This window comes from Misgurnus anguillicaudatus, chromosome 13 (assembly GCF_027580225.2).
Source record: "Misgurnus anguillicaudatus chromosome 13, ASM2758022v2, whole genome shotgun sequence".
NCBI lineage: Eukaryota > Metazoa > Chordata > Actinopteri > Cypriniformes > Cobitidae > Misgurnus > Misgurnus anguillicaudatus.
The window spans coordinates 22309046-22333139 of NC_073349.2; the positions used below are offsets into that span (position 1 = coordinate 22309046).

The 24094-nt window shown below is 37.0% G+C and overlaps 1 protein-coding gene across 12 annotated transcripts in view; it reads right to left on the bottom strand.

Moving 5' to 3' along the window:
• The window catches only part of camta1a (calmodulin binding transcription activator 1a), a 489649-nt gene that overhangs the window by 249799 nt on the left and 215756 nt on the right, over positions 1-24094 (bottom strand). For all 12 annotated transcript variants that reach the window (XM_073875407.1, XM_073875411.1, XM_073875408.1 and 9 more), the window contains one exon: positions 20424-20491. In XM_073875407.1, coding sequence (XP_073731508.1) covers positions 20424-20491 — 68 coding nt within the window. The remainder of the gene's footprint in view (positions 1-20423; positions 20492-24094) is intronic.

A 24094-nucleotide genomic window follows, 5' to 3' on the forward strand; every position in this document is an offset into this window, starting at 1 on the left:
GAGCATCTGAAAGAAAAGCTATACGGCCTGCAGTCAGAAGAACTCAGTGCAGCTGAATATATTAATGTCCACCGTGCTTTATATAACGTTAAGACAATATTGTATAGTTTCCTGACAGGAAAACTATACGTTCATGTGTGCGTGTGGGTCTACGAAAGATAAAAAAGCAGACAGGGAAAGTGACAAAGTGAAACAAGTAAGTGAGAAAGAGAGTGTACTGAACGCGTATAGCGATGGCCCGGGCGCTGCCGTGCCCTAAATCAACGGTATCTGTTCTTGGAGCACGTTGTCCTGCTGCCTGTGAGTGCTACAGAGAGCCTTGGCCTGTCAGATGGGTTATATATAAGCTATTGATTTCAGACGCCCTCCTGCATGTCTCTCTGACTGTGTCTGTACACACAGAATCGCTCCTGTCTGACTGACAGCACACTGTTCACAGCGTGGTGGGACTGATGTGTTCTGGATGTGGATTAATGACCTGTAACGGGGGGCGTTGTGTTTTTGTACCACACACAAAGAAATGTAGACACGCAATGGTGAGTTTTTCGTGATGTGAGAATCTCATGTACACACGCACACCCACATACTGTACATGTGCGCAAGCAGGTCCAAAATTAACACTCATCGTATGCATAAAAATAGTCTTAGGTAAGTAAATAAAATAAATCACCAGTTGGTTGCTTCCTATTTTAAGAACTGTCACAATGACACAAGACAGAGAAAAAAATAACTTTAGAGTTTTAAAATGACTTAAGTTCTCTCTCTCACTGGACCCTACTTATATATGTAGCCAAAACACACCCACAGGCACGCTGTGTTCTTCCTGTGCAAATCCACCCGGCAGGAGACCTGCAGATGGATCAGGACCTGTGTGTGTGTGTGTGTGTGTGTGCATCACTGAAGTGTGGTGATGTGGTTACTCACGAATCTCCCTGGAACAAACCCAGGTACTATTTTTCTAGCCTTCTTACATAACAGAACTCACACTCCCTCGGTCGAGTTTCCCGTCTGCTCAACTTTGTGATGGAGCAGGACTGATCGTTCCCAGCTCCGGGAGAGAAGCTGCGGGTCGGCTGCATCTGTGCCACCCACAGACCCTGTTCTTGTCAACTACATTCAGCACGTCTTTTAGTGATTTGTCTTCTTTATACTTGTACTGACCACATGGCACTGAACAATCTCAAAGTTCCCAGAGGAAATTTGTATTGCTCAGACTGTAGCTCATGATAGTGTTCAGTAGACTCCTCGGTTATTTAATTTAAAGCTGAAGTGTGTAAGAAAACAATCACCGAAATCAATGGCACAATAAATTATTGTTTTCGAACGATTTGTTTGTCTTCAAAAAAAGACAAACAGATAGCCCCATCCCATTGGTTGAACTAATTGTGTTTTTTTGTTGGGAATTCGCTTGTTAAAGGAATAGTCTACTCATTTTCAATATTAAAATATGTTATTACCTTAACTAAGAATTGTTGATACATCCCTCTATCATCTGTGTGCGTGCACGTAAGCGCTGGAGCGCGCTGCGACGCTTCGATAGCATTTAGCTTAGCCCCATTCATTCAATGGTACCATTTAGAGATAAAGTTAGAAGTGACCAAACACATCAACGTTTTTCCTATTTAAGACGAGTAGTTATACGAGCAAGTTTGGTGGTACAAAATAAAACGTAGCGCTTTTCTAAACGGATTTAAAAGAGGAACTATATTGTATGGCATAATAACACTTATGGGAGTACTTCGACTCGGCGCAGTAACACCCTCCCTCTCCCATTATGAGAGTGAGAAGGGGAGCGGACTTTTCAGGCGAGTCGAAGTACTCCCAAAAGTGCTATTATGCCATAAAATATAGTTCCTCTTTTAAATCCGCTTAGAAAAGCGATACGTTTTATTTTGTACCACCAAACTTGCTTGTATAACTACTCGTCTTAAATAGGAAAAACGTTGATGTGTTTGGTCACTTCTAACTTTATCTCTGATTGGTACCATTGAATGAATGGGGCTAAGCTAAATGCTATCGAAGCGTCGCAGCGCGCTCCAGCGCTTACGTGCACGCACACAGATGATAGAGGGATGTATCAACAATTCTTAGTTAAGGTAATAACATATTTTAATATTGAAAATGAGTAGACTATTCCTTTAAGTCTGACGTCATGCAGCGCTTCCGGGTCCAACTGATCTGAAATGCCATAGGGAAACAACAAAAATCCACTATACACTGGTATCATAATGCGAAACTAGCAAAAACACTCGATCCTATTTTTTATCTCCATAACAAAATCCAAGATGACCAGACATGGACATTGATTATTGCGAATTATTAATATATTGCTGTTGGTGATTCTGTGAGCCTGCAAGACTGCGGTGTACACTATGAGTTTATAAAATGTTTACTTTTTCGTATAATATGAATAAATAGTGCTCATAAATGGCTGTTTAAATAATATCCTCTTTTGAAATGAGTGGAGGCTTGGACCTGGAAACAGCATTTTTTATGTTATAACTTAAACTTTTTAACTGCACCACAAAAGCCACAGGATTTAAACATTTTTAAGTCTCTGCATATTAGAGACATGAACAAGTGTTTTATTAACAAATTCGGTAACACTTTACTTGAAGGGGTGTTCATAAGACTGACATGACACCTTCATAATCATGACATGACATGTGCCATGAACATCAAGGAGAAGTTTTATGCACGTAACTGTCAGGATCCTGCCAGATCTTTGTTTGTATTTAGATCTAGTCAGCATGGCAGGGTTCTGACAGTTCAATGTTCTACGCGGGAGATGCGTGGTTTTAGTATTGGTTTATTCTGACCTTGCATTTCCCAGGTCTTGTCACTTTTTCCCCTGATCCCTTACTTGTGATTCTTTTCCGGTTGTATGTAATTATTTTGTCCCTATTTAAGAGTCCTTAGCCGTTTCTCAATACCAAGTATGCCAAACTCGGACTTGTGTCCTTCGTAGTTCGAACTTGCAAGTTCAGACTCGGAAGAACGAACCCCGGACCCGAAATGCATTCTGAGAAACTTCGCTGTCATAAATCCACACAAGTCTCCTCTGATGCATCCTCGATAAAATGGGCGGATCAAGAACACATCCGGGGATTTTATGTAAACTTGGGCTTGATGCGAACTTTGAATTGGAACAGTTCTTGGGCCGCGACTGATGACGTTTCACAAGTCCACAAGAACGCAAGTACAGACAAAAACGCATATTGAGAAACGACTCTTGTGTTTGTCGTTCAGTACGTGTTTGTCTGTGTTACTACGTTGTTTCATGCCAGTTGTTGTTTCCAGTGTGTTCTAGTTAAAGTTTAGTGTTTTGATTATATGTTATGTTTAGTGTAGTTCTGGGTTTATTAGAGTTTGTTCTGTTCATTTGCCTCCTTGTGGGTTTTTTCTTTCTGTTATTTAATAAATTACTGTTTTCTGTAATACGTATCTGCTCTTAGGTTCATCCACGTCCAAATTCTTGACACGTAACTGTCATTAAGTGTCATTTGTTCAATTATGTCATTTTTAATGCAAAGATGACATTGTTTGAGATGACAACTTGACATAAACCAATACATCCTAATTTGTCATGACAACTTGACATACCAAGACAACATAACTGACCACTTTTTACCAGTGATACAAATTTAAATTGCCATTAAAATGTCATTAAGTGTTAATACTCTGTCATATAGTTTTATAAGAGCATCATGAATATTTTTCTTGACCTCAACTACAGTGGTACAAATATAATTTTTCATAAAAATGTCATTAAGTGTTAATAATCTGTCGAATAGTTTTATAACAACATCATGAATATTCTTCAGTTCATAATGTTTTTTTAAAGTTTCCTCCGGGTGTTTAAGCAATAAAATCAATTAATCAATAATAATAATAATAGAAATTGAAATGAATGCAATTATATTTTATTGCATTTGGAGACGATTCACCTAAAATTAAATGAAAACAGTACAATAATGGGTTAAGCCATGCAGAGTTGGGTCACTATCACTGCAAAGTTAACTACATTAAATTAATTAAATGTTTTGTTAGTTTTTTCTTCTATGTCAGAAAATTTCAGAACTCTCTGTGTGAGGAAGAACAAGTTCTGTTAGTTGTCAGGTTTTTATATATTGAGCACATAAAGTTAAGTATAATATTTTGATGTGTCTGTTGCATTTTGTAAAGGTATTACAAATTATTTGACATAGTATTAAATGGCAGTTTAATTTAATGTTAACCTATAAATTTAGGCAGTTTCTTAAGTATGGTAATTATTCTGCTATGTCATGTTTATGACAGATTAGTTATGATGTACTGGTTTATGTCAAGTTGTCATAACAAAGACATTTCAAACAATGTCATATTTGCATTGAAATGACATAATTGAGTAAATGACACTTAATAACAATTGTCATAATAAAATCTCCTTGAAGGCGTCATGAACACCCCTTCAAGTAAAGTGTTACCACAAATTCAGTTTAAATGTCAACTGTCTCAAATATTTCTCCCTAAATTTCTTAGGAAAATATAAAATAGAGAAAAAAAACGATTCAATTGTTAATATACAATAAGACTATACAGTAAAGGTATAAAATTAATATTAATAGCATAACTAGCTTTGGACATTGATATTGGACCCACTTACTTTTCTCAAATTTAGTGCATATGTCTATTTACTTGCCAGAGTGCCGTCAGTCAAATCCAAAAAATGATTTTCAAGAAAAAAAAATTCTTAGTATTTTTTTCTTGTTTAGTAAAAATATCTAAAAATTCTTAAATTAAGATCTTGATTTTCTTGATGAGCAAAATGACCCAAGAAAATAAGTCTAGTTTTAAGACCAAAAATATCAAATTTAAGTGATTTTGTGCATAAGACAAGCAAAAAAAATCTGCCAATGGGGTAAGCAAAAAAATCTTGAACAATTTTCTTAGACACTAAATTTAAAAAAAGATTTTTTTTGCAAGTTTATGCACAAAAACACTTAAATGTATTTAGACTTATTTTCTTGGGTAGTTTTGCTCATCAAGAAAAAGCATCTTAATTTAAGAATTTTTTTGATATTTTTACTAAAAACAAGACAAAAATACATTTTTCTTGAAAATCATTTTTTTGCAGTGCACTGGAGGAATCCCCTAATAAATTAAACTCCTTTACATTTTAGCTACAGCCTTGACTTCCACGCTGCTGCTTTCTCAAATCCATTCAACTTGGCTCATTTGCAGTAAAAGTCATTTTTAATGATTTACTGTTTTTTTAAATCATAAAATCATCCTACATAATGTAAAGAACATATATAGAAAACCTTGATATATTTAATATTGACTGAGTAAGGTCATGACAACGATTGAAATGAATGTGAAATCAATTATTAAAATCAAACTTTGATGCCCCTAATCTCCGCATTAGATTATGAGACTTTAGCTTGGATTTCAAAGACGGGTCACATATGTTTTAGTTCTGAAATATCTGACTTGATCTCTCTAGAGGAGTTAGGAGGAGATTACTAAGGTCTTTATTTAAGGAGACAAATCTGAAACTCCTTCAGCAAATGCATCAGCTTGCTTTCTCGGCTATTAAACCTTACCGTTGCCTCAGAGCAAAAATCGAGAGTTGCTCAAATCGACACAAAAAAAATCAAGAGAAATCTAATCGATTTCTCAAGAGTGACACCACACACACTCAATGACAAGGCCAGAAATGTAAAGCAGTGAGGGTGGGGTGAGGTAGCTCAGACAGAGATACTGTAAATGAAACTAAGAGAAGCTGGGGAGTGTGAGATACAGAGGTGTAACAGATGATTACAATCATTTAGCTACTGTACGCTATCGTGTATGTGCGTGTGTTTATGTAAGTGTGCTTTAATGTCTGGAGAGCAGAACTGGGGCTGTTTGGAGCTGACAGACCGCCGGTGTGCTGTGCATTGGTGCAGAAGCGCTAATTGAATTAAGTCTTTATTATTACACTGCAGTGGCAGCACATCTCCCCATTTCGGCCCGCTTGGCTGACACTTTCTCCTTGAACACCTGCTTGACATCAACTTTTCTTTCCAGCTTAATTATTCAAGCATCGCCTCATTCAGAGGGCCGCCGCCGCAGCCTCCCGTTACACTGCCAGCATTAGTGTTTACACTTAGCCACGCTCTTTGAATTGTGCTTGAATCTCTTCAGGTTAACCTCTCTGCTCCCTGCCCACTGGCACGTGGACAAATGGCATGCTGAGGTATTTCCTGCGGCCGCTGGACGGGCAACAGATCTCTGGACAACAGAGACTGTGGATTAAAGGAAAACACCACCGTTTCTCAATATTTTACTATGTTCTTACCTCAAATTAGACAAATTAATACATACCTTTATTCAATGCGTGCGTGCACTTAATCTTTGTACAGTGCCTCGTTAATGTGTTAACATTTAGCCTAGCCCCATTCATTCCTATGGCTAAAAACAGGGATGAATTTAGAAGCCACCAAACACTTCCATGTTTTTCCTATTTTTTAATTCTTTTTCATGATACTGTCACGAATTTCTGCGTTTTTTCGTGATCGTATCACAAATTTCTGTTTATGTGTCATTGTCACGTATTGGTTACTCAACTGCTTTTTGCTATTTTCAAACCATTTTCGCTTCGGTTTAGGGTTAGATTTGGTGTTTGCGTTAAGTCACTTTAAGTATTGGTTTATACTATTTTTCAGATTAATTTTTTTATATTTTATAAATTTTAAAACATTGTCGCCTGGCGTTGGGGTTAGAGTTGGGTTTGGGTAAGGATGTCATTGTATGTAAATCTAACCCTAAACCGAAGCGAAAATGGTAAGAAAATAGGACAAAACAGTTGAGTAACCAATACGTGACAATGACACATAAACAGAAATTCGTGATACAATCACGAAAAAAAATGCAGAAATTCATGACAGTATCAAGAACAAGAATAAAAAAATTATGTGACTATAGGTACGTAATTTCATGTGACTGGGCTGAGTAGTTACACGAGTAAGTATGGTGGCACAAAATAAAACGTTTGTTTGGAGCCATAGGAATGAATGGGGCTAGGCTTAACGCTAACACATTCAAGAAGCGCTGTAAAAAGATTAAGTGTAACGCATTGAAAAAAGATAGGTATGTATTAATTAATCTAAATTGAGGTAAGAACATAGCAAAATATTGAAAAACGGGGGTGTTTTCCTTTAAAACACAATCTATACTAATGGTGACTAATGTGATTAGACAAAAAAGTGATGTATTGTCTAAATAAAGTAACAGTTTTCCTGAATTTGTGTATTTACCCTTTTATCTTCTTATATGACTTATTTTCTTCTGTGAAACACAGAATGGACATATAGAGCACTTTCATGACACCTTAGTTCCCTTTTACATTAAATACAATTATTTACCATTTTTTCCATAACTTATAAAATAAAATCATTCTATATTATGTGAAGAACATTCTGTGAAAGTATAACCTTAAGACCATGTCAAAGATTTAAATCGATGTGAAATCAAACTTTGAAAATTAGATTTTGAGACTTTAGCCTGGATTTCACAGACAGGGTCACATGTAGTAAAATTTGCATAAGCTCTTTAAAGGGGACATTTCACAAGACGTCTTATTAAAGATGTCAAATAAATATTTTGTGTCTCTAGAGTACTTATGTGAAGATTTAGCTCAAAATACCCACAGATAATTTATTATAGCATGTTAAATTGCCACTTTGTAGGTGTTTTCGGGTGTGTCCTTTAAAATGCAAATTAACTGATCTCTGCACTAAATGGCAGTGCCGTGGTTGGATAGTGCAGATGAAGGAGCGGTATTATGCCCTTCTGACATAACAGGGGGAGCCAAATTTTAATTACCTATTTTTTCACATGCTTGCAGAGAATGGTTTACCAAAACTAAGTTACTGGGTTGATCTTTTTCACATTTTCTAGGTTGATAGAAGCACCAGGGACCCAATTATAGCACTTAAGCATAGAAAATGTCAGATTTCATGATCTGTCCCCTTTAAATATAACCCATCTGATAATCTGCATGGAGCTCCACAGCTTATTTCTAGACCAGTGTTTCTCAAACTTTTTCAGCTCAAGGACCACTTTATCTTCCATTTTTTTCTGAGGACCACCTAACAGAATCCCACTCTAACATGCCCCCCAAAAAACAACAAAATAGGAAGGATAAGCTAAATTTAAGTTTAATATGTAATTTTTTAAACACAAATGCAATGCTATGTTCAAAAATTATTATATGAATTTTATTTCATTTGAAAAAGTAAATGTGAAATGAGTTGCAGCTTAATATGAAAATCTACTTAAATAAGTGACGATTGTATAAACACCAAGTTTAGGTCATCTTTTGGCGGACCACTGGGGGTGTTTGGGGGACCACTAGTGGTCCGCGGACCACACTTTAAGAATTACTGTTCTAGACTGATGTGTTTCCATAAACACACACATTAAACCATGTGACTTTTTCTAGTCTGTCAGTCTCCATTTTAGTCTACGCCGACGTTTCCTCATTTTTCTGCCGTCTATGCTTCTTTTTAGCACTCTCTCCTACCTGGTTTCTGACGCCCCCTCCCTTCTTCAAACCACATCCATCATAGCTCAGCCCATCTCCATTTAACTCTGCTTTCTCCTTATCGACATGCTTCCATTTTCCTCTGCTTTATCCCTCCATCATCTTCTCTCTCGTTTCCCTTTCCATTTTTTATTCACTCTGCTTCCCCTCCAATTGACTTGCCTGTCTTTTTCCCAGTACTCATTCACTTTCACCGTCTCTTTCTCTTTCCGTCTTTCTCAAGGGTGGGAGTGGCTCTTGCCCAGGGGGCTAGTGGATGGCTCAACTGCCCTTGGTCAGGCCTTAGGCTTGGCAGCTCTTTTGTGTCCTTTCAGGGCACGTGGATGGATGGGGGCATTGACGTCAGTCTGGAGAGGCTTTAATCACTTTGGGGAAGGTTACAGATGTTTTTGGCCTGCTATATCTTTGGTCCTTTCTACTTCACCTCAGTTTTGATCTTCTAGCTACGTGAGCTCGGTTTCAATCGTCAACATGTTTCAAAATGTGTCAGGGCGCAAGTATGCATTCGACGGTGACACAATAATAACAGGCATTAGGGTAAACTGTAATCGTCTGGCCAGTTTTCTTTGTCAGGTCCACTAATGCAACAGTTTGAAGAAAAATGGCTTGGCTGCGTGAATAACAGTGAGAAAGGTCTATCCATGGGGAAAACTATATTTTAATGAATATTAGTGATATATATATATATATATATATATATATATATATATATATATATATATGTTGCATATGCAAAACACTGCCAGACTATACAGCTAATTTTAAATAGCTATCAATGCAGATGGATGCTCTTGGAAACCAGATGGTGTGGTTATGACATTTACATTTGCAGAGAATTATTGTCAAACCAAGCAAAATCCAGTTTATAGCTGGCTACGTAAAGAAAGCACATCCGGTTTCATAGCACAAACAATATGACAGTAAATCTATCAAACCTTAAGCATTAAAGTTTGTTACAAGACTGCACATTTATAATGCGTTGGCTAAGCATTTGTGCCTTTGTCTGCATACATCAGTATGTATAAAGGTTGTTTCCGGTCTTTTTTTCCAGTCTTTGCAGTCCCCAGCCCATACTGTATGTGTCATAAAGCACTATGCAAGAGCTTCAGTCGCTGTCACAGACATTCACAAGACAGTGACACTCAGTTGCTGTTTGATGAGATGAAAATACAGAAAAGTACAAACACACACACACACACACACACACACACACACACACGCACGCACACACATGCTCTGTTCCAAAACATAGTGAGCTGCCTATGTAGGCAGAATTTTAAGTCATCATACACTGTCAGAAAATGGTATGAGCTGTCACTGAGGGAGGACCATTTAGGTAAAGATGTGAACATCTGATACCAATATGTATCTCTGAGGTACTAGTATGACTTCTTTAGGTGCAAAGGGCAGCTAGCGACCATTTTTTGACATTTTTTTCTGATGTAGTGTAGTCATGTTTTAAATGTAAAGGCTCCTTCTGCTGCTTCTATCTAAGATACCTTGTTTTTTAGATAATTGTAAAGCCATTGATCGCCATTTTCAATCAGAAGACAATCCCAAAATGCATAGCAATAAGTATATTGAAATATTCCAAAATGGCAGATAAAGCAACATACATGTTTATGATAAACATAATTCACTCAATGCCAGTGGTATCCGGTGACTTTTTTTATCGAGGGCACTCGATGCGAAGATCGTCACAACATGTATGTAGCCCGTCATGTGTGTGGTTCGTAATTTCAAAATATGTGTTCTGTGCGTCGAGTGAACCTATGTGCATCACGTGTTTTGTCAAAATAAGTGTCTGCTGCAAACGCGTCGAAAGGGTTTATGAGAAAAGAGACGCTTGCGTTTGACAGATACTCGCAAAATATCATGCGTAATCAGAGTTTAGTGTTAAGGGAGTGTCTTGCGTGTATTTTGTAAACGTTAGCTTCTCTTTTATCATAAACCGTTTTGATGCGTGTGCAGCAGGCACTTATTTTGACAAAATACGTGATGCGCATGGTTCACATGATGCAACAAACACATATTTTGAAAACACAAGCAACACACATGACACTCCGAACACTTATTTTTAATTTGCGCCCCTCGGATGATCAGTCACGAGCCGCCACTGCTAAATGCTAAAATGCAGTAATAATAATATTAATGGTAATCATAGTAATAATAATAATATTGTCTATTACACTCACAACTTGTGTGTGCTTATCCATATTTATTATTATTAAAGTAGTGTATTGTTTCTCTGGCAGTCTCTGCTGCATTTTGTGTGAGTAGCCCTATTTAAATGATAAGCAGTGCTGTCTAAGCACAGCATTTCAAATCAGTTTCAGATTACTGTTGTTGCCCTAAAAGTCAGCTTTCTATATACACTCTAAAATATGCTGGGTTATTTTCAACCCAGCATTGGGTCAAAAAGGGACGAACCCAACCAGTTGGGTTGCAGTTTAACCCAAAAGGCTGATCTAAACATTTTCTGGGTTAATTTAACCCAACGACTGGGTTTGTCTCTTTTTGATCCAATGCTGAGTTGAATATAACCCAGCATTTTAAGGACCAATCACACCAAACGCGTTTATGGCAGTTGCAGGCGCCTTTTTTGAATGATATTCTATGGGCAGTGAGCGTATGCACGCTGTTTATGTGCGCCGAACGCCTTGCGGTTTTTGTTGCCGGTCGCAGCACGCGTTTTTGAAGAGCGCTGAGAGCGGAAAAGCGGGCGACGTCATTTGCGTCTTGCCATTGTTCAATCGAATGAGGGGAGAGGCGGGCCTTACGTTGTGGTGAGGGAAGTTTACAGTTGCTTTTAAGAACCGGACTCCACTCGCTCACTCTTTCCTGCGTGTTTGTGCACCTCTCACTCTCAAACAAGGTCAGAGCAAGCTCCCTCTTTTTAGTTTCTTCAAATATGACAGTTAACAGTAAAAGAGCGCTCACGCTTCAATATTTGATTGACAAGACAGCTGACTCGGTGGTTGCCTAGCAATATAAAAAGCCGGGTCTTTTAAAAAAAGGCAGTGCGTCGCGCCTTGCGTTTCCAAGCATTTAAAACGCGTTTGGTGCGATTAGCCCCTTAGAGTGTCTTTTAGGCGGAAAGCAGCAAGGTGGTTTCTGGAGCTACAAACTCTCATAAATGCACATGCAAAACAATAAACACATAAATCGACTCAACACGAAAGCATAATTTTAGTTTATAAGCGTCACTGTAGATTGTGTTAATTTATTGTGTTAATTTAATGATATTCTGTTGCTGTTTATACGACTGGGTCTGTACCCAACCTAAGCCCTTTCTCTGAGCAAGCAATGTTGTCATAGGTTTCAAAGGTGTATATTTTGGAGTGCTCTGCTGAGATCTGTTCTGGAGTGCATGCTGGTATGAGTGGTGATAGAAAGAACAAGACTGAGATGAAGGAAAATAGAAAAAGAGAGAGAAAGAAAAAGAAAGAGGAAGGCATATTGCATGAGACCACAGAGGTGGGAGACTCCAATGTCACTGCAGGTCCTTAGAAGAGAGCTACTTATTGTTTGATAGCTTCAATATAGGAGGCAATAGCAACCTCAACAGGAAAAGAGCAGCCGACCTATCTCTTGTAAAACAACACCTCGCTCTCTCTCCTTCTCTCTCTCTCATCAAGATTCAAAAACAAGCCACTACAGAGCTGCCATATGACACTAATATGCTAATATGACAGCTGAGAAAATTACTGGCAGCTCTGAGAATGAACATTAAAGGAAAAGTTCACCCAAAAAGGAAACTGCTGCTGTCACCCAGTCAGCACTTACTACCACTGTTAAAGTCTGTGTAAAGTCATTTCAGAGATTTGTTTCTAAATACATTATAAATGTATTGCTGAAACTTCATACAAAGACTGTGAAGTGTGTAGTACTGAATTTACCTGTTTTTTCCATAGACTGTAAAAATATGGACGTAGTGTCCGTGATGTCACCCATAGGTTTGTGAAAAGCATTTTTGAAGCTTAAAGTAGGCGGTGCCTGCCGTCGCCATCTTGGCCGTGGGTCACTGCGCATCACTCACGAATAACCGAAATTGGGTAAAGAGGTGGGATGTGAGTAAAGCTGAAGTGACTGGTTGCTGGAACCACGCCCGCCTAGATCGATTCTAGTGACAGCAGTGGCTGTTCAACAGTCACTTAAGTAGTCACGCCCTTAATTATGCAGAACTTTAAGCCTTAATAAATTTAACTGGATGAGTTACAAAAAAATTCACCCCCTCACAGTTGTCATGAAGGGCAAAATTAGCTATATAGACCAAAAACACTTTTTGTTATTATTTTCTACTTTAAAGTTGGTAATTTTTACATGGAGGTCTATGAAAATTGACTCCCTTTTGGAGCCTCTAGTGCTCAATCAATGAATTTCAGTTTATATCACTTCAGTATTTGCTTTATCAGAGAGATCGGAAAGTTGCCCCTCGGTTTTTCCACATTTCTGTGATTATTTGGGTGGAGCTAAAACTGTGGTTTGATGATGCACTGGAGCCACTGAGCATGGCCCCGCCCCTAATACCCTTTACTATTTTTCCAAGATTATGTACTACGTAGCTATAACTTCTTTTATGTACTTGCCACTATTTTGTAATCATTCAAATTTGGCTGGGAGGTTAATAACAAAATTTTCTGTGTGACAAACTTAGAACACATTTAATATTGGACTTTACATGGACTTTAATGCTCCAAACATGGCCAAAACAAAGACTACAATGCACACAGCAAAAAACTGACCAAAAACTGGGAGTGTAAAACAGTAACTGGTACTTTAGAGTAGTCGTAAACGCAACATGGTTTGAGTGAGTCCTTTGCAGGATTTTGTGTAACCGCGTCCTATTTTCTGTCAAGGACTAAGGTGTGGGATGGCAATAATGAGAAAAACTGTATTGCTGGATGCCATCCAAAAACATATGACGTAGACCTGAGTCAAGCCAACACAGTGTATGAAACTGACTGAAGGACAGGTGCCCTCAAACATTAATAAACTAAATCCTGGAACCAAGCTTGTGTATAAATCATCAAGTACTTCCATATCAAATCAGCATATAAACACTGGAGAACAGCTTGTCAAGGAAGCCAGTACTGTATTTACTCAAAACAAACTGAACGTGGCGTACTATGAGTTGAAAGAAGCATTACTGGAGGTAGTTCAAAGCATTCAGACTAAACCCTGTTGCAAAGAATAAAAGAAATAGCTGTTTAAATAAAAGAACAAAATCTCTTTAACATTTTAAGAATTAGGTTTTCTGTACTCAGAATTCAAGTACCGTTTGAGATCATGAGCGCTGCCGTGGTTTAAGTCCAATAATCTTATTTTTTCCAGTCTAGACTAAAGAGAGTTTCTCATTAAAGAGATCGAGCGTGCATGTGATTGTGTGTGCGTTAGGAAAAATAGCAGTGAATCCCAGAGCTTTTCACGGAGTCAGCGCTGCGGGGCTTCGGCCCGAGCTCACCTAAATCAAAAGGCGGCCCGGCTTTCATTAACACTTAATGCACAGCTCTCCTTTTAATAGAAATGGAAAGGGAGATGGCCGCCAGTGTAATTTAAAGTACGGCGTGCTAGAGTTGTGGGAGATTTTCTGGACTTTGACAGGTATGGCCTGAATTAGCTGTACTGTTGTTCCAGTGGCCGGTGTGCAAGCGTTCCTATTGATTTTAACCATTGTTTCACTTCCTGTCTAAAGGGGAATGTTTATTACAGAACTGAGCACATCAATCAGAGCTCTGGTATTTTCTCTCTGCGTTTACTTAAAGACACCTGAGCTATCCGTAATAATTCAGCCAAAAACATGCAATAATCAGCGATTAGTGTGTTTGCGTCATGCAGTGATTTGGTTTTCACAGGACAATGCCACATTTGTTGTGGTTCTCTCTGGAGCTTAATCTCTTGGTAATACAACTAGAATATTCTGTTTGCCTTTTCACAAGCTTGGGTTGGATCCTCACATGTTTATTCCATGTGTACGGTGTTTTTTGTGTATGTGTGGGTCTACAGCTCCAGGCTATGCCTCCATACATGCACAGCCACCTGCTTAGCTATTACACTCTCCATGGCCCATTGACCCCTGCCTCCCTTGTCTCTCCAGTCTGGCCCGGCCAGAGGCTGAGTCAGTTGCTTTCACCTGGCGCCTCGGAGCTGTTGGCATCCACCGGGAAGAGGAGGAGCACATAACATGCTCTTGCAAATTCGCTTAACCGTATCTCACTCCCATAACCCTTAAACCTTGACCTCCACTATACCTTGACCAGTGTGTAGCTGTCAGTCAAAGAGCTGCTGTCATCTCATCTCTTTGTGTTTCGGCTTCTCCTCCTGAAATACTCATGTTGTTAGAATCAACACATGCTGATATAAAACATGCACACTGCCTAGTTTCTTTTCAGTAAACATGACCAAACACAAGTCAACTTTTAGTACACTAGCACACCAAGGGCCTCAAAGCTAACCAACATAAACAAACTCGAAGTGTAAATTGAAATCCATGTGGGCATTAACAAGCATCACACTGTGTACGCCCTACGCTTGTGCCATAATCGCTGTTACAACATTCCAGCACAAACAGGCTCCACGAGAACTCCTCCCTTTCCTCGCACTGATAATACATATTACCGAGCGCATAGGTTTTAATGAGTAAGTGCAGAGATGTACACGTTATTCATGGCTTCACTTTTTTGTTGGAGATAAAAAGCCAAGAGGGTGCTCTTCAACTCATCTCTTGCAATTACACAAGGAAATGTCTTATAATTGGCTTTTGCTTTATGTCCAGCTATTATCAAGGTCCCTTACAGGCATTGAGGCAGAGGGAAAAATTGGGTGGAAGCTGGAGTACTCAAGGTCCATTTGCACATGAATTAGGATTGTTAATAACAGCAGGGCGGTGCGGAAAGAGACGGAGAAAACGAAATGGAGGAGAACGAGAAATGGCAACGTGGGATGAATTCACGTAACGGTTTTTCCACATTTGTGTGCATTAAAACATTTCACTCGAAGATAAGCAAACAAGCTGCCTAACATTTTACTGTTCAATAAAAATATATCTATTTTTAATTATCATCAATAAATGAATAAATAAAGCAAAACAATTATTTAAACTAGTGCTGGGCAAAGATTAATTGCGATTAATTGCATACAAAATAAAAGATTTTTTTGCATAATATACTGTATGTGTGTGTACTGTTTGTCCTGTGTGTCATTATTATCTATATTTAACCACACACACATACATATATTTATTGCAGAAATTTATAATTTATAAATAATTTTTTATTTATTTAATATATAAATCTATATATATATATTAGGGCTGTGAAAATAACGCATTAATTCGATTAATTAATCTGAGAAAAAATAACGCGTTAAAAAAAATAACGCAGATTAATCCATTCCGTATTGAACCTGGATACATTCTAGCCACCATTTGACTGTAAAATAAAGGAGGTAGACGAGAACGCTCTGGCGGTGACTGGATCATTGACTGGAACATTTACTTATAAAAAAACGGCCTAATGGAAGTGATGATAAAAATAAAGTATGCAACGTCTGCAGCAAAGAATTTGCATATCATAGAGTTCGTCCACTCTAAAGTACCACATCATACAAAGCACATGGATTAAAGTTCTCCGTCGTTACACGGATTTCCGTCAATTGCAAAATTATTAAAATAACTTTTCATAAATACGACGTGTATTCAGCTTTTTAAGTGGGATGTGATCAAAGCCTGGAGTGGAGCAAAATCACGTTCCTCTCTCCACTGTAAGCTTTCTGTATTCACTACGCACCGGATCCACTCCGGGTTTTCTGGCTGTAGCGCGTAAGATGAGGTAAAACTTTATTTCAGCTAGCATGGACATACTTATAATGCAGGAAGGCTCCGAAGTTTTGGAGATCGATAAAGGTGTAAAAGACCAATGGAGATTGACTTGGCTTAGCGGAATGATGAAGATTGGGATCAGAAAACCAAATATAGCACAGTATAGGTGTCCTGTATTTTGTGGGTAAACGATTTCTCTCGTAGGCTACGTGATTACTCGCGTCCCGTTTTTGACTGCTACGTTGATCTAACCAGTGGCTGATAAAACGGTTTGTTAAACTAGTGAGTACACTTTATGTGGCGCCACAAGAACCAAGAAGCAGATGACATTCAAATCCCGTGAGAGCAGTTCGAGAAATCATAACAGAAGACTGCTTCCTAAATGCTCTCGCGGTACTTTGATGTCATCCACCTGTCGGGTTCTTTATTTAAGGTTTATGTTCAATTGCACAAAAAAGCCCTGCAATTGATATTGCACTGTTAAACTTTTGGTAAATAATCTTCCTGAAGCACTTTATTTCCTTAGCATATTACTTGTTGATTGTTATGGCCATTATTTGAACAGTGAAAATACTGTAATAATAAAAGAGTTTTTGAGCTTCATTGTCACTAATGCTGATTATTCACTGATTTATTTAAAAAGAAATATTTAATACTTTCACAGCAAAAATTATGTAGGCGATTAATTTAGATTAATTAATCACAGAGTATGTAATTAATTAGATTAAAAATTTTAATCGATTCACAGCCCTAATATATATACATATATACATATATATATATATATATATATATATATATATATATATATATATATATATATATACGTAAATATTTCTTAAATACATACAGTACATGAATGTGTTTGTATTTATATATACATAATAATTACACATAGCACAAACTCATATATTATGCACAAAAAAAAACACTTTTATTTTGTATGCGATTAATGGCAATTAATCTTGGCCAATTTAGACAAATATTTAGTTTACATCAGGCCAATTCAGGTTTCCAATTTTTAACTCTTGCCCATGTTGCCCATTTATTTGATTTAAACTTATTTACTAATTTTGATACTGAAATTATGTAAACAGTATATGCAAATAAAAGGCGATAACAAGGAGTGCAATTAATTCCTACTGAAGTCCACCCATGCATTAAACAAAGTGTAAACTGGGTGCTGAGATCTTTTGATAGCTTTAGTTTATCTCTGCCGCAAAGGTGGCGGTCGCATCCTGTGCGCGGAGGAAAGCGTGAGAGTTAGCAGTTTGTCTAACACAGAGGAAAGGGGACTCAGAGCTGTCTAACAGTATGGGAACGACTTTCTCTAATTGGGAGAGAAGAGGGAGCTCTGGAAGTAGGTGAGATGAACACTGTTCTGAAACAGGAGACTGAAGGGCTTAACCTGAGGCCAGGGAAAAAAGACCGAAGAAACACACACATACGATTGCCACACAGAAAGCTTCCTAAAAAAGCCTTTACATTATGCAATGGAAGACAACAGAAATGGGAATGAATCTGATAAAGTCATGGCCCATATTTCTTTCCACAATTATACAAAAACAAAAAATAAACACTACTGGTCAATAGTTTTAGAACACTCACTCGCTCCTTATTTATTTTGCCACATTACAGAATAATAATTAACTAATAATAACAACACAAATATAACTGTAAGAATTATGCTGTGACTAAAGCATCCAAAATAAATCAAAGCTCTGTTATTTTATCATCTGAAGTTCAGTCACCCTTTGCTTAGAAATGGCAAAACCTCATGTCATTTTATCAAGAAGCTTCTTAGGCTGCTTTTTATAATAATATTTTAAAATAAAATGTAAGTGTTCTAATAAAATATATGGCACAGGTACATTTTTGTCTACAAAAATAATTTCAAGCATTTAACCATGCGACTTAAATGCAAAATTAAATGATTTTTTTGATGAAGATCATAGTTAACATTTCAGTCAAGTGTTTTAAAACTTTTGACTGGTAGTGTATTTTTCTCAAAAACCAATTAAACATATTTTAACATTATGACATGCACGCACGCACGCACGCACACACACACACACACACACACACACACACAAACACACACACAAGTATATCCTTTATATATAAAATATATAATAAATAAATTACCAATATAGTCGCACCATCACAAATTTGTGACAACGTCATGATAACGGCTCCGACGCACAAGAGGGCTTTGGGTCCCACTTTACAAATTTGAGAAACGAGGAAAAGCGATATGCTAAATAGCACATACAACTATTCAAATGCTCATTTTAAGCACATATATTTATTGATGCAAGTACTGCAATAAAAGTTAATGCCACTAATGGAAAGATTATGGGAAACGTGGAAATAAAAAAGTGGGGGCATGTCCTCTGCATATTCTACGCCTATGCATACATACATACACACATATTTAAATATATTTAAATATGCATATAATTATATATACATTCAAAAATGTGTTTTATTTACTTGACAGGTTTTGTGAAACTCCCAATGTAGTTAAAAAAATCTTCCTCATCTTCACGTAAACTTTCTTCACATGATTGCTTACATGTGGTATCATTGCAGATTGAGCTTTACCTTCAATATCACAAACAACTCTATTCAACTCTATACTCAAAAATATTCGTGTCTGTCCTGGAGAGTGAACAACTGGTATCTGGAATGGTATCTGGTAAATTTAAAGGGACATATCATGAAAATCTGACTTTTTCCACGTTTAAGTGCTATAATTGGGTCCCCAGTGCTTCTATCAACATAGAAAATGTGAAAAGATCAACCCAGTAACTTAGTTTGGTAAACCATTCTCTTCTAGCATGTGAAAAAATAGCTCATTGAAATTTGTCCCCCCTTGTGATGTCAGAAGGGGATAATACCGCCCCTTAATCTGCACTATCCAACCACCACACTATCATTTAGTGCAGAGATCAGCTTATTTGCATTTTAAAGGACACACCCAAAATGGCACATTTTTGCTCACACCTACAAAGTGGCAATTTTAGCATGCTATAATAAAATATCTATATATTTTGAGCTAAAATTTCAAATACGTACTTTGGGACAGCAAACATTTATTTGACATCTTTAAAGAGTCTTGTGAAATGTCCCCTTTAATACATTTATGTAAACTTTACTTATAATCATGATAATTCTCATCATCAAACTTAAATGACAGTTTGTAAAATAATTCTCATTATTGTAATAAAGAATTGCTTTATTCTACAGCGTCAATGACAATGTACAATGCTGCCATGATGTCCAATTTAAACAGTTGTTTTAACATTACAATAATGAGATCTGGAGAAAAATGTGCCAAATGTTATTCAAATACAAAACCAAAAAATGGTTCTAAAAATAGAGCCATCCACAACACCACCATCTAAACACAGCTGATGCTAGACAAGTGCAACTCCAGCATACCTCAAATTTATTGCAGCTGGCCTGGCGTACAGCCAATAAACTGTTAAAATAATGCACTTAAAAATATTAGAAAATACTCTGATTCACCAGGGGCTGCTTCACACCCGGGGCAAGCTATCAGCCATAAACCCTGATGACAGATCCGTTTACTGGGACAGACACATGCAAACACAAACCTGTTCACAGACAACACGCACTTTATTTTCCTTTTTCGGCATCAGTCAACATCTTATCCTTCCACCTCTTTTTCAGCACCTACGTAGACCGAGCCTAGTTCACACCTTCTTTTATTAGCAGACGTTTAATAAGCTGTTAGACATGAACACATTACCATCACACTTACAGAAGAGATGAGACACAGCATTGCGTTAAGAGGTCTGCTAATAGGCTATTTGGAGTTACTAATAATCCATTACCTGTCAAGCTAACTTCATAAACAAGTAAACTCTTTGAAGCAATATCAAACACCCAACTTTTAATAAGCCAGAGATTATCAAGGTGTTTTGGCTTCATTTGGACATCATGCTGATCAACTCTGAAATTCTGGGTAAAGGGATTCTTAATGGTGAGCCGATAGATGAACTCTCTTACCGTGTTTTAGGGGATGTCGTCAACCATTCTTCATGCTTTTCAAATGTTATCAAGTATGCTGCGATTTCCTGGCAGACAGAAAGTAAAGAAATAGGAACATGTGTTAGAGGAAGTTTTTAGTGATCACGGTTTGCTATATCTGTCACAAATAAAGTTACAAAAGCTGTCTCTGGGACTGTACCCGTTAAAAATGTCCTAATATGTACCATTAAAGGAAAACAACACAGTTTTTCAATATTTTACTATTTTCTTACCTCAACTTACATATCTTTTTTCAATGCGTGCACTTAATCTTTGTACAGCGCTTCTTGAATGTGTTAGCATTTAGCCTAGCCCCATTCATTCCTATGGCTCCAAACAAAAGTTTTATTTTGTGCCACCATACTTACTCGTGTAACTATCATGTAACAGTCTTTAAATAGGAAAAACATGGAAGTGTTTGGTGGCTTCTAAATTAATTCCTGTTTGGAGCCATAGAAATGAATGGGGCTAGGCTAAATGCTAACACATTCACAAGGTGCTGTACAAAGATTAAAAGTGCACACATTGAAAATAGATAGGTATGTATTAATTTGTCTAAGTTGAGGTAAGAAAATAGTAAAATATTGAAAAATGGTGCTGTTTTCCTTTAAGATACATATACTGTATGTGGGTGATTCTCACGAAACCATTGAAACACCACGGCACTAATGATTTTAGCTTTAAAATGTGTAATATAGTAACATTAAAAAGCATCAGAATTAACACAATACTGTGTTCTACCTTGCACAATGTCTGATTTCAACATAAGAATTTATAATTGCAAATTTTATCTCATTTTCTGCTGAAATTCTCATTAACGCAATGTGTCCGGCTGTGTTTGAACATGCGTTATGTTGTAATTTAATCAAATTAACACAAAAATATTAAGAAAAAAAATAAATGGATGTTTTGCTAGACTACTTTAGATGACAGAAAAAATATTTACTGAATATTCATGTATAATAATAATGAAGAAAAATTAGGAAAAATGATGTGTCCATGCCTGATGTTCTCATCCTCCGCAACACTTTTTGAGAACAGTTTAAGCACACATACAGAATTTTAATAAAGTTTGATTTTGAGTGACCAAGCACATGGACCAGTTACTTCAAGATGGCTACCAGGTAAGATCATTTTTTTACAGTTAATTTGAAATATTGTCTTGTCAGAATGCTTACACGACATTTTGATTATCATTACCGCAACAGATGCTTATTAAATGTTAATTTAATTAATAGAAGCATAATACTTTGATTTTAAATGCATGTGCAGAATCTCCAAATTATGATCTTTCAGGTTTGTCATGTCATTTTGAAAATATGTCAGTGTTGATGTTTTCTGACTGTTGCGGTAATGAGATTTTTTAGGACTAATTTTTAAAATTATGTTACAAAAAGTGTTAAATGATAAGTAAAAGTTTTTTAATTAATGTTCCCATTTACTCCAGACTTTGTTTTCAATGTCTGGTGGGAAAAAAAGTAAATTTAAGCAATTTTTACATTTTCATGCTTGACATTTTTAAAACCAAGTTTTCGTGAGAATCACCCATGTATACATTTTTGTACCAATATGCACCTTTGAGGTACTAATATGCACTCTTTAGTTACCAAGGTGTACTTTTTGAAAGGATACCGCCCCAGTGACAGCCTGTGTAGGAGACAGGTTTAACAGAATTCAGTATAATATAACAGAAAATCAGTAATATTTTTTTAACAGCACACATAAATAAACCACCACCCAAAAAATGTAACATGCCATTACAAAGATGAGCATACATTATTACAAAAATATGTAAAAAAATTATGCAAAAAATTATAAAACTTCAACATAAACGGAACAGGATAAAAAAACACCACACAGTGCCCTCCAAACCTCTGGAGGTACAACCGATCTAGCTCAATGTTTGAAGCCCCATTTCACTATCCCGCTGAATATATAAAATGAAAACCAGCATAAAACATTTTATAGTCCTAACACTATTGTTTAGGAGTGGCTGTTTGATTGCTGTACCAAAACAGAAATCTTTTCTTTGGATACACACCAAGCATGACAGCAGAAGATGCAATTTCTTGTACCAATGTTAACCCAGTCATCACTGTCATCCAACAAAGGAGACAAGTGGATGAGTGAAACGTATCCCATCATTCCTTCACAAAGCTAATCATGGGAAATGAAAGCAGATCGGGAACTGACAAGCAACCTCGTGATTACCTGTGACAGCAAACCATTCATTTTTCACAGAGGGCATTTGTCATTTGCTCATACAAAGACAGCAAGAAATGCAAAATGATCCCATCAAACAGGAATCTGATTATTTCCTGGGTTTAACACTTTGTTCTAGCTACAGGGTTCCCACACCTTAGTTAACTTCAAATTCAAGGACCTTTCAAGGACTTCCAGGTCCAATACCCTCAAATTCAAGGACTAATGTGGGGACACATTTCAAGTTAGAGCAAGGTTACATCGTGTTACCATTTAAGATACATTGTTACAGTTCCCTTTTGAGGGAACTCGCGCTGCGTCACTGCGGTGACACTTTGGGGACGCTTCCAGGGGTAAGTGCATCTAAATGTTTATATCAAATCAAACCAATTGTGAGGCTTAATGACAAAGACAGGGTGACGCGGGAGCCAGGAAGTATATCCCTATCTGAAATATTGCCAAAGACGGCGTTACAGGGATGCAAGAAGTATGGCAAGGGAGACGCAGCGTCACGTTCCCTTCTCAGGGGACAACAGTTACATACGTAAACCCGAGATGTTTTCATGTGTCAAACACAACTATGCAAAAAAGCTTTTTGGTATGAATCAACATTCGTATCTAGCAAATATAAGCATTTAAAGCGAACAGTTTAGCACGTGTGCTTAAAAAGCTAGAAATTTTATATTATCCTACACTACACAGGGATTTTTTCCAGAAAACTTCTTGCATAAAATAGATTCAAGCACTTCAATGACATGTATCTATGTATGTATATTTTCAAAAACTTCCCAGGGCCTTGAATTTTTCCCCCAGATTCACAAACCTTTAAGGATTTCAAGGACCTGTGGGAACCATGTATGCGAAGTTAAGATGGAACAGAATCCATTAAAAGTTTACCAATATGTCTTAAAAAATGAAGAGTTTCGTTGCAAAACGAGATAAATCCATTTTTTAACAATTTTGTCAAAACATGTTTAATATTATGTTATCATGTTATTATTTTTTTTTATGGTGCTACTTAGCTGTATTTTTTAAGTTATGAAGGTTTAAATCAAAACAAACCAACTGCAGTTGCATTGAAATTAATTGGAATGCACAACCAAAAAACAAGATTTCTGAACAATTAAAAAAATGGTGGCTATCTCGTTTTGCAACGAAACTCTTTAAATAAAGAAGACACAATTTTGATTTTGCTGACACGTGCATTTAAGTGATGAGTAATCATATTGATCTAGACTTCCTGACTTTCCATGTAACAGTAATCAGAAATGTAATAGATTTGTCCCAAGTAAGTAAACCATAGTTTTCTTGTTTCTGTTTTTAGGCACAAACGGCTTCTCATCTCATGCACTTAAATATATGTGGTTCAATAATATTTATATTAAACATAGAAATAAACATATATGTAAAACAATACAGCATGCATGCTTTCTAGAACATTAACAGAG